General features: G+C 40.0%; 1 protein-coding gene across 1 annotated transcript in view; it reads right to left on the reverse strand.

Annotated features, from left to right (window-relative positions):
* Window positions 1–1,211: 1,211 nt before the first annotated feature.
* pipox (pipecolic acid oxidase) overlaps window positions 1,212–12,394 on the reverse strand; it is a 47,727-nt gene continuing 36,544 nt past the window's right edge. Inside the window, exon 8 of the mRNA XM_042415346.1 lies at window positions 1,212–2,892. Within this exon, the coding sequence (XP_042271280.1) occupies window positions 2,762–2,892 (131 nt within the window). The 3' untranslated portion in view covers window positions 1,212–2,761. The remainder of the gene's footprint in view (window positions 2,893–12,394) is intronic.

Raw genomic sequence — 12,394 nt, forward strand, 5'->3', positions numbered from 1 at the left:
TTTCTAGTGATATAATTAATCAATTAATGTGATCTAGACACAGATCAATGGCAGAGATTAACCAGTTAGAAAATGATTTAAGTTTTTGCTAAAACTAACACTTGCCCATTATGAGTGGATGAGCTTCCTAGCTAACTAGCAGTATTGACAGTGTGTGCTGCAGGTTTGATGGTGCTGACTGAAACTCCACAAAAAAGGATTAAACGGCTTCCTGTAGCACAATCCACTGTTGCACCAGTCTCACTTGTAGTTTATAGATGTAGAGCGTCAACCAACAGCCAGCAAACAAAAAAAACTAATGTTATTGTCTACAGCAAGAAAGAGACAATATACAACACATTTATAAATAATATTTAAGACTTATTTAAAAGCATGCTGCACACATCCAGATCACTCATGTTACACACATTGACAGAAGATAAAGTCAGCTGCACTGACCAGAGACACACGCACACACACACACACACACACACACACACACACACACACACACACACACACACACACACACACACACACCTTAGAGAACTAACTGAGCAGCAATCTGATGCTTGCACCCCAAATAATGTTCATAAGGACCACAGTTGAAATAAGCTTTCCAGCTTTATTGTGTTTTATCCTTGATAACTTTGTAAGAATGTGTACGAGAAGATGGCTGATGCATGTTTTCTTTTTAAAGTATCAAATAAAGTCAATCAATCAATCAATGTGTAGAAGAACAAAAGTTGGCTTTTTATCAAAGCTTTGTGGAATTCCACAAGCTAGACATTGTCCCAGAGAGGTGTTTCAGTTGGTCCTGCTTGATGATTATTGGTGGTTGAATATTTGCATTTGCATGTTTAATGTTCTTCTAATTCTTCCAATTTGCATAATGGCCCTTTGCAATCCATCTGAAGTCACTTAGAGGCAAGGGAGCAAATGGTTTGCTGAACTGTAGTGTTTCGCTGCATAATTTTCCCATTCCCGCTGATGGCCTTGGTTGGCATCCATTGTAATAGGCCGTCTGATTAGTGATTAAAATGCTTACCGGTACATGGGGAAATAGATCCAGGCAATAGGCCACCTCTGAAGCCTGAGCACGCAGCTGGCTTCACATAGACAAATGGCTCACTGCTGATGTCTTTTTAACCATGTACTTAGGTGGCAAAACGCTGAATGCTGGGAAGGCAGCAAGAGGGAGGTTTACTGATGCATGAAATCATACAAGCCAATAAGATTATAGTTTTTTTATTACTTGTCACAGATCAGTGAATTTACAATTACATAACAATGTTAGAATGTAGTTGTAGTTGTCAATGTTGGAATTCTGGTCAAAATCAAGGCAGTATTAGTTTATTCAGTTCATTACTTTATGCTGCTTTGGAGAACATCTAGACTTCTAAATTTTACAGGTCATTTTTCCTTCCTTCCTTCCTTCCTTCCTTCCTTCCTTCCTTCCTTCCTTCCTTCCTTCCTTCCTTCCTTCCTTCCTTCCTTCCTTCCTTCCTTCCTTCCTTCCTTCATTCATTCATTCATTCATTAATGTCAATCTGTATAATGTAATTTGGATGTCATACAGCAGATTAGTTGTGCAGTATTAAGACAATAGTGAAGAGGACAAGTACTACATGATATGCAAGCTCTGTAGCTCCACTTGCAGCTCTGAGGTAGACTGCTCATGGTGACATGCTGGTGTTCATGTTTCATCACTAACCAGTTCCATCTCAGTCACTCAGAACGTGTACATGAACACAAGAAACCTAGTTACTCAGAGAAACCAGGTTATGGGATAACATATTTACATGCACTATAGTAAGCTGGTCACTTGCAGCAGGTCAGTAATCAGATTTCTCCCCTACCACTGACCTTATTTTGGAAGCATTACTTTATTTTAACTGAAGTAGTGGTACTATGCACTGTTCCCTGTTTTTTTTTCCGCTTGTGTGTCTGAGGGCTGACAGGGCAGTAAGAAGTTAGGCTCTGAAGAGGTGGTAGATTTTCCTTTTAAAGAGCAACTTAACATCAGCTGAAAATCTTGTATTTGGGCACTGCTAGTGGTTCATCTTTTCACTTCACTGTAGTGATGTAGAAGTGTACTCTATGATGTCAGTATACTGACATCACTTTTGGGTGTGGCTACAGAGCACAATTCTGATAGTCAAAAGTGAAACAGAAGGAAATGTTCAACTAGAGAGGGATGTGAAACACTGATTTTCAGCCTGGTGTTAAGTTACTCTTAAAAGTGCAAAAATATCAGAATTTTCTAAAAGTTCAGCATTGAAAATCAACTTATTTTGACTGTTTGTTTTAATCTTACTTTAAATTAAATTGTTTTGAATACAAGGATGCATTGCTACATGTAATGATCTTTCCTTTCATCTGCCGGCGTATACATGGCTAGGAAATCTGCTTTAACCAGGAGAAATCTCCTCTCTAATACCTACACTGGATTTCTTTTAAACATGACGTTTTGAGGGAAACGAGATGAGAAGATCAATACTACACTCAGGTCTGAGATTGGTATCAATCTTCTCATCTCACTCTCAGCAAAAAAGCAAATAAGTAGCTCCCAAAATGTTGAAGAAATGTAGATGTAAATGTACTGAATGGTTTCATTACAATCGCTTGAGTGCTAATCGATTACACTATGTGGAAACACAAACTGACAACATCAAATTAAGCAGCAGATCAAAACAGCATGATCTCTATGTGTTTCATACTCTGTTAAATTACAATCAGTCAGTCATACCACAGGCCTTGATGATATGTTGACGTCCTGGTTCTACAAAGCTGATTTGGTGTTAGCCTGGAAGCGTTTAATTCGGAAAGGTGAAAGGTCATAGGATGGCACTTCTCCCAGGGTGAGCTCACACAGCAGCTTGCCAATGATAGGTCCAAACTTGAAGCCGTGACCTACAGAAGAGAATTCATTACAGTGAGCAAAGTATATGTAGGTCATCAATTCGTGTTAGATGAATCAAAGTCCTGAAGTGAGCAAATCCATGCCCTGCACTTTGTAGCTGACCTATAAATAGCCTGCATGTCTGGCACTTTGTCTGAGTCAGGCAATGGGTTCGAGCCCCACAAATGAATACATAAAGGAAGAAGAGAGCTGTTGTGATGCCTGTCAGTGAGCATCTATTCACTTCAGTGAACCAGGACCAAATGCTAAATTAAGGGAGATTTGTCCTTTCTCTGCGTAATGGCTCCATGTGCACAAGCCCAGGAGTGAGATGAGAGAGCGTCTATTTTCAAAATGCAGCAGCCTGAGTCTCCTTGTTGCTAAGGTCTGAGAGGCAAATTGTGAATGTCAACAGGGCTTGAGGAATGCAGCACATTGCCATCTGACAAAGGTCTCAGAGCTCCTGTGGATTCTGCCTGGCTTTGAAGTCATAAAAGCTTGGCTCTGACAGTTTGGCCACGTGCATTTTCATCTCGCCAGAAAAGGAGAATGGAAAACCTCAATAGATGGCCAAGCCCACAGGGTGACTTTGTAGCCATGGCAACCCCCCAGTACTTGCTTTAAAGCACTTGTGTCAGGCTTTGATGACAAATGCACGTAGTGAAGGAGAGGGAGGAAGGCAACACTTTTTTTCTGTATTATGGATAAGCCCTGTGAACTTCTCCAATATGGCTCTGAGCCTCTTTACTGTTGCTGCAGAGGAGCTGGAGAACGAGCACATACAGTACAGAAAGTATTAGCACAGATAAATCAACAGAACAAGTTGAAGCTGATTCATTGTTTTTCTAAATTGTAAGTACAGTTCATGTCAGCATCCAAGTTGTAATTGTGACTGGAAAACTCTGATATTACCAACTTGGCACTTAATAATACAGAAAGTACCTTAAAAAGCAAACAATCACAGATACCTAACCTTAAATCAGTTTAAGTCTGCCGAGGCAAATAAACACTAATTGATATAGTGCTATATTGACCATGGGAGTATTTTTTTATTAGCCATGCTAGCTGCATGGCTCAAGAGATGGCAATGTCAGTTGGTTGTTGACCACTTTGGCCCAGATTGAAACTCACGTACTATTTGGACATCCAAGGTACCCAGGGGATGAATCCCATTCACTTTAATGATCTGAGTTTTCATCTGATGTTTGAATGTTTTGGCTTTAAGTGAAATATCTTAAAAATTACTACAGTGGTAGCACTTCAAAGTGTCCACCTTTCCACTTTGGTTTGGTTGCATGCAGTATCCTCCAGCCTCTGTAAAATCCAACATGCTGTTGTCTTTTTTGCCACCAGGAGTCACAAATGCCCTGCCTCATCACTACTCTATTTGGATGCAGTGAGGAATCCAAAAGCAGCTTTTGAGTTCTCTTACTGTATATCATACAGACAGCAACCTCCAGGGCTGAAAAATGAAGCCAATGCGTTGTGCCAAAAACTGCAGTACCTTGAATGGCCACTTGAGTTTGGCTCCAAAAGCGAGTCAATCCCCATAAACACACATGTTAAAATGTCCAACTTTACAGCAGAAATAAACATGTTTACAGCCTGGTACAAAAAACAATTTTGGTCTCTAGAGCTAATTTACCCTTTCATGACAATTGTACGGGAGGTGAATTTTTATATAACTCACCTGTTTTAATTGTATTAAGGTTTAAAGTTATGCATAATTAAGAGTGTGGCCCCTTTGAGTGACAAGTGGGTGCCATCAGAGGCAAGTTGCTTCCACAGCGACAATGTTGGTGATCTAACATAACCATGGTGTAACCCCAGATTCATAGAGAATAGGCATAGCCACCGCTATTTCAGTGTATTTTCAGTTCATGGAAGGTAACTGTAACACTTTGGTTGCCTAAAGAAGTTTTGTTCAGCATTTGGTTGTACTAAAAGACCCTCTAAGGAGTTAGATGTTCAGGTTTTTTTTCCTTGAGCACATTTTATTTTAATGGCTTTAAGGCTTGTTTTTTTGCTAGTTGAAATTAGCATTAGCATTATCACAGTTAACCATAGACTGTGACTGCACAGTGCTAACCAAGCTAGCAGCCAGCATTAGGATTAGCTCCAACCTCTCTTCCAAATATGGTCACTTCTGGCTCCAAAAATCCAAGATGGCAACGGTCAAAATGCAAACTCGAGGCTTCAAAATGGGAGTCCACAAACCAATGGGTGATGTCATGGTGGCTACACCCATTATTTTTTATAGTCTATGATATCATGTCATACTGGGGCTGCACTGGATAAATCATAATATCTGTTACACACATAGTTGCAGATGTTTAGTCAAAGATCTATTAGAACAGGTTAAAGTGCTACAAGCTGAGGAAATAAAACATGATGATGTAAAGGTTGATATATTACACAGCTGCTGTCATTAAAGTGTGTTGTAAGATGATGTCACAGAAAATAGGCTATAGATTTGTTCAGGAGCCAGCAGCTTGCAGTGACTGCTGGTATGAGCTTTGACCAAATTTCTATCAACTTCTTACTTGCGCCGTTGTCTGACAACAGAAACAGAAAGACATGTAAATGAATAAACTAGATCATGAATTTGGCTGCATTAGAACACAGTATAGGTGATCTCTGAAAGCAGGGGAGGACTTAACAGAGGTTTAATGGGCAGAGCAATTGACTGTGTGTGCTTGCAGTCAGGCAACCTCCTGTTACCTATAACTTTGTAATCACTAATTTTTAATGTTGATATAGTCTATCACACAGTTGTCGTCATTAATCTGCATTTATGTTGATTTTGTCAGAAAATGTTGGGATTATAAAATAATGATCTGATTTGAGCCGCTATTGAATTGTCTCCAGGCTTGAATTTTTTGAAATTGTTTTGCACTCTGCACTTTTATTTTGTTTCAGCTTTCTCTTGAAAGATGTAAAGTAAAAATTGTGAGGAAAAGATGTTTTTTGTGTATGCCATGACTCATAGGCGTAAGTTCTGATTCAGTTATAATATACATATCAGGCTACAACACCATCTGATTGAATTCATCTTTTTATTTGGAATCTGTGAGCCGACAAAAACCTTTATGAAGATTTTTCATAGAATTAAACATTAGTTTCCAAGGTCAAGCATGAAGAAGAAAAATAACTTACCAGCTTTTTCCATAGCTTCCCATCACATTTCAGTCTTGCTCATTAGATGGAGTTCACTCAGTTAAATGTGTTGAGTTACTGTCAACTTTGCTGACTCCATGACATCTAAGAAAACTCCATTTGCTGAGGAAGACCATTGGATGCACTTAAAAGGTCCAGTAGAAGCTACTAAATGGACCTTGAGTAAAGAATTTTTTTCTAAAATCACAATACCAATTTTTTAAGTTGTTATCTCCATTTTCTCTTATAGTTTCTATAATAGAAAGCAGTCAGATAAATCCAGAGATGCACAATATTGACTATGCCTTAATTTTTCTCTAAAGTGAAACTCTCTGTCATAACTTCAACCCCTTGTCAAAGCCAGAATGCCATCGGACATGTGATATGGAAGTCAGTATATTTGGCTTCAAAGTTCATTAAGTTTAACTTTGGTTGCAAAACGTGGCAAATTGCAGCTCATGCAGCAAAGCAGTACTGTACTAATACTAATCTCTCTATTGTGGCCTTCTTCTTTCCAATGTTGCACTTATGCATTTGGTGTGAAAGCAGGGTCAGACAAATACTTTTAGCACCACTAAAATAACATTGTTAAGGCTCTAAGAGCAGCATTAACATTAAACATTAAATCATTAGTGTGTTCATTTATGCAACATATCTGTATAGTGGGTCTTCAGATACCCTTGCCAGTGCCCACTGCTCTGAAAGCAGAAAATTCTGAGCACGATATTAATTACAGATATAATTAGGTAAAGGACATGACTGCAGCAAAAGATGGAAAAGTGCCAGGAGACACTGAAGGTAACTGAAGGAGAGGAGAGGTGGGGCAGAGTCGGCCTTCTGGGTGCCTCCGCCATGTTAATTAGAGAAGAACATGAGTATAGACCCAAAGCACAGACACTTTCACCTTTCAACAATGGACAAGAACATCTCATTAAAAGTTAAAGATCTGTGTCCCTAAAATACATGGAAGGTTTGGTTTGGCTAGATAGACTTGTGGACATTCTGCAGCTCTCAACACTGTGTGAGCACATGACCATATCTTATACAGAGTGTAATTTCTTAAGTTTTTTGAAAAATTCTGCTTTAAACAGTTCCTTAGACTGTTAATAAAATGAATCACATTTGTGGCTTTGTCTTGACTAGACTTCATCAACAATGTAGACTTGCAAGAAACTGCTGATGATGGAGAATATTTCAAAAACAGAGGGAAAAATCTAAAAGACATTATTTTAAAACTAGGATAAATTAGCCTGAAAAGACAATGTTAGATACCACTGCTTGTTCTGACCTCTGACTGGCTGAGGCATATACAGTGGAGCTGGTAGCTATTCATTATCCAAACGAAGTGGCTGCTGAGAGCCCAGTGGCCTTCAGGGGCCTCCCAAACAAACAAATTACAAATGTGAAGTCTAGTTTTTTAAAATTTTGTTTGTTCTATAAAACGTACTTTGTTACTTAAACAGCATGTGTTTATTGTACAATCTGACTCTGGATGGTACTATCAGTTTCATTTTTGTGTGCCCAGTACATTTACATTTACATTTTTCATTTAGCAGACACTTTATCCAAAGTGACCTACATCTGAGACTGATACAAGACAAGCAGGGATCTAGTCAGGAGACAACAACATGAGTAAGTGCCATAAAGCTTAAGTTTGGGACCGATAGGACGTAGATGCCAACAGGTAGTGCATCAACGCAATGCATAGAGTGCATAGCTTGCATAGAAGCAAGTTTTTCTTTTTGTTTTTTTGTTTTGTTTTTTCTCTACCTGCAGTCCATCAAGTGCAGAGGTGTTCACGAAAGAGCTGGGTCTTTAGTCTTTTCTTACAGATTGAGAGGGACTCTGCAGATCGAACAGAGTTTGGTAACTCATTCCACCACCAGGGAACTACAGAGGAGAAGGGTCTAGCTAGTGACTTTGGGCCCTGCTTTGGTGGTGGTACCAGGCGCCTCTCATTGGCAGAGCGTAGTGAGTGGGAAGGGGTATAGGCCTGAATGAGGGAGTTCAGGTAGGCAGGAGCCATTTTAGTTGCTGTTTTGTAAGCAAGTGTCAGGGTTTTGAATTTGATGCGGGCAGCAACTGGGAGCCAGTGGAGGGATATCAACAGCGGGGTGACATGCTGTTTTGGGCTGATTGAAGATCAGAGGTGCCACTGCATTCTGGATCATCTGCAGAGGTTTGAATGTACATGCAGGGAGGCCTGCAAGTAAAGAGTTGCAGTAGTCAATGTGTGATATTATGAGAGCCTGTACCAGGAGTTGTGCTGCAAGCTCAGACAGGTAGGGTCTGATCTTCCTGATGTTGTACAGGGCGAACCGTCACGATTGAGCAACTGAGGCCACGTGAACCTTAAAGGTTAGTTGGTCATTGATCATGACACCCAAGTTCCGGGCAGACTTTGTGGGCATGAGTTGGGTTGATTCAAGCTGGATGCTGATGTTTTGTTGTATGGAAGGACTGGCTGGCATGATAAGGAGCTCGGTTAAGCTCCTAAAGTTAAGCTGAAGGTGGCGTTCTTTCATCCATGCTGGTATATCGGCAAGACATGACGAGATCCTAGCCGAGACTGTGTGGTCTTCCAGCAGGAATGACAGGAGGGGCTGGGTGTCGTCAGCATAGCAATGGTATGGGAAACCATGGGAGTGGATGATTGCGCAAAGTGAGGTGGTGTATAATGAGAAAAGAAGGTGACCAAGCACTGACCCTTGAGGAACCCCTGTGGATAAGTTGTGCAGTTTGGACACTTCTCCCCTCCAAGGTACTCTAAAATGAAAGGTAGGACATGAACCAGCGGAGGGTGGATCCTGAAATACCAACCTCAGTGAGTGTGGAGAGGAGGATTTGGTGTTTAACTGTGTCAAAGGCAGCTGACAGGTCCAGCAGCAAAAGGGCTGAGGACTGACCAGCAGCTCCAGCTGAGTGTAGTAATTCCATAACCGACAGGAGTGCAGTCTTGGTAGAATGACCCTGTTTAAAGCCGGACTGATTTTGGTTGTACAGGTTATTCTTGGAAAGGAATTCAGAGACTTGGTTAAAGATTGTGCGCTCAAGTATTTTTGACAGGAAGGGCAGGAGTGAAACCGGTCTGTAGTTTTCAACCTGGGCTGGGTTGAGTGTAGGCTTTTTGAGCAGTGGGGTGACTTGAGCTTGCTTAAATGCGGTGGGGAAAACACCTGTAGTACAGAGAGTAAGGACATGGTGTATGGTGTAGCAAAAACAAAAGCTGCGGAAACACTACTAGCCTATATCCAGAAGGTCTGAGTTTTCTAGGTTACTTTATTTTAACTGTAGCTGACTGATCTCAACACATTGTACATTTAATTTTAAATTTATTTTGGAAAAAATAATATAAGTGGATACCTAGCTTTACTTGCAGCATGCTGGTTTGTTCTGAACATAGGCTTTATAGCATTTGTTATGTTTCATTTTGTTTATGGTTGGTAAGTGACATTGATTTTGTTTTGTTGTTAGTAGGTGACATTTACCACATTAGAGGTCTTCAACGGCCCTCTTGGTAATCAAGAATTGGACTGAACCCAAATTACATTCAGACAATATGAGTCAGACAGTACAATATGACCATACCTGACTGTCCTCAGGTCCCTTTCAGATAGGGTCTCTGAGGATGACAACTGGTCTGTCTAGGACTTTTAGGACAAACACTGTAGGAACTGGAGTTTGTGTACTCAGTCCCCCCTCGCATCAACTGCAATATCCCCTCTCACTAAGTTTAGAATATGTGGCAAGCTCCAAGGAAATGAAAGTCCCTAAAGCTCATTTCTCTTCACTCCAAATTAAGGACAAGCACTGGAGGGCCTGGAGATTGCAGTTGATTCAAAAAATGTGCTTCTCTGGTTCCACTCCAGCTGCACTCCAAACTTAGGACAAGTACCGGAGGGAAAGGATGCAGATCTCATTACAACTTAGAGGGCAATCACAAACATGGAATTTTCTCAAGAATATTTTCTGGAGGAAACATCAATAATATCAACAATGTATATCAAATTAATTGCTGTAACAGACACATACATTAATAGTAGCTTAAAATATATATTAATAAATCACTTTTCATCCATCACTGTACATATTTACCTTTTTTACAGAGCCACATATGCAGGTACCCAAAACAACACTCAAACAGCACAGTAATACTGTAAGCTTCACTTAAAAGGTAACGTTGTCCATCTAAAACAAAAACCATCAAGCATTTTTTTTAGTGGGCTTTCATCTCCATTTTCCCTTTTTCTGTAACTTGTTTACTCAAAATGACAGGGCCTGACTTAGTACAACTGTGGAACCTTACCTGAGACTCTTTCCCTCTGTAAACTGCTGCTGCTGCCCTCCACAGATTATTCTACTATTGTTATCTAATGGCACAATTATTAATACATTTGTATTAGCTCTTCATTCATTTTCAACGACATTATCAACTAATACAGGGGTCTTCCTATTTACAGAGTGGTGGTGTGAGCCTACAAAAATGTCCTGATGTCTAGCTTTTTTCTTTTCTCTGCCATGTTTCGGTAAACCCTGACCTGGCTGACACACTGACACACACGGTATGAGGATGAAGTACACTGTTAAATTCATTTCCCAAACTCCCATTTAGTTTAGTATATTCAACGGTTCAGACCTATCAGCAGGATGCATAGGGGGGACATAAACAAAACCTTCAAAAGGTGTTGTGTTTATGTGTGAATTATTTCAAAAGTGGACTCAGCTTCTACTAAATATATATTTTCAATTACATAATTTATTTAGAATTAATTTAATGGGGGGGACAACTTCATGCTTTTCAGAAATTGGGGGGGACTTGGCCACTCTGAGCCCCCCATTTCTGGATCTGCACCCAGGCACGAGGAGATTGCAATTGATTCGGAAAATTTGCTTTTCTGGTTTAATTATAGCTGCACTCGAAAACATAGAACAAGTACTGGAGGGCTGGAGATTGCAGTCAAAAAAGGTGCTTTTGTGTTCCCAATCCAGCTTTCTTGTATTGAAATTTGTATAGAACTCCTTTTTCTGCACTCCAAACCTAGGACAAGCACCTGAGGGTCTGATATTGCAGTTGATCCAAGAAGGGTCCTCTTATTTTTGTTTCACTCTATTTAAATACACTACTTGCTACTATCTATTGCTGAGAGTTTTTTAAGTTGTCGGAACGATCCATAACAGTGTTCCCGCACCTTTGATTAATACGTAAATAAATCTGATTGGCAGTTTCAATATAATAATGTTAAGTGAGTTCATTTTTCGAATGCTGAAGCCTGGCGTTCCTTATTCCTAATTTAGCTGACCAATATCAGTGATAATGGCTAACGCTATATCCATAAAAACATTGATTTCTGCACATGTGTAAGCTGGCATGAGCCACTTGGCATCGTAGCACATTGTAGTAAACTAGATTGATACTGAAATATCATATCAATAAATTAGGTCTCTACTGGATTACTGTGTCGTAAAATGGCAGCAATCAATGAGAAAATGATGCTGTGTGGCAGAAAAACTGCTGTTTTACAATCAGTAAGTTCTGTGACATTTTATGATTGACACCTTACCTAGAGATGTGTGTAAATATTTAGTTACTCAAAGTTATGTTGTAACTTATCTCCGTGATGCAAGCTTTTATTTTAGTAATGCATAAATCACAACTTAGTAATAATTTACATTATAACTAAGTTTGAACTTACACACAGCTGGTGCAACAAGCTGCAGCAGTTGTTTATCCTTCTCTGCAGCTACATGTGTTTGATTGTAATAGGCTAATATCTACTCTGTAACTGTCCAGATGCTCTAAGGAAATATCTGCTGAAGCCTCCAGCCTTTCTGCCGCTTGCTCTCTGCACTCGCACTCACATTTACACACACACACATGCCCTGCCTTATTCCTTAATGGTGCTACACTACTCTTGTACCTTTCATGTAGATGTCCTTTGAAGAATGAAAAGAGGGAGGATAGCTAATAAAATCCACAATAACATAAGGTGTTATTGTGCTCGCACAGTGTGCGAGTGAAAATCATTAGTAGCCTGTTGATACCACATCCTTATCTCACCTAGGGCACCAAAATGGCTAGAGCCGGCCCTGCTTCCAGCTGATACCATTAAGATACTCATTCAACAAATCAGAAAGTAATGTCACCCCACAGCCTCACCCTAACACTTGACACACATCCTTTTTCCGTTCTCATTACTTCCCCTCAGTAGGTTTATGTGTGCAGATGTCAATAAACTTGTGGTCGTGGTACTTCAGCATCTAGCTAGCTACAGAAGGGGAGTGAGCCTAGGTGGAGGTTCTTTTTTCTGAAGTGGTAGGTAATTTCAAATGCAACATTTCAAACAGAGCTCAACAATA

The sequence above is a fragment of the Thunnus maccoyii genome, chromosome 6, assembly GCF_910596095.1.
Source record: "Thunnus maccoyii chromosome 6, fThuMac1.1, whole genome shotgun sequence".
Lineage (NCBI taxonomy): Eukaryota > Metazoa > Chordata > Actinopteri > Scombriformes > Scombridae > Thunnus > Thunnus maccoyii.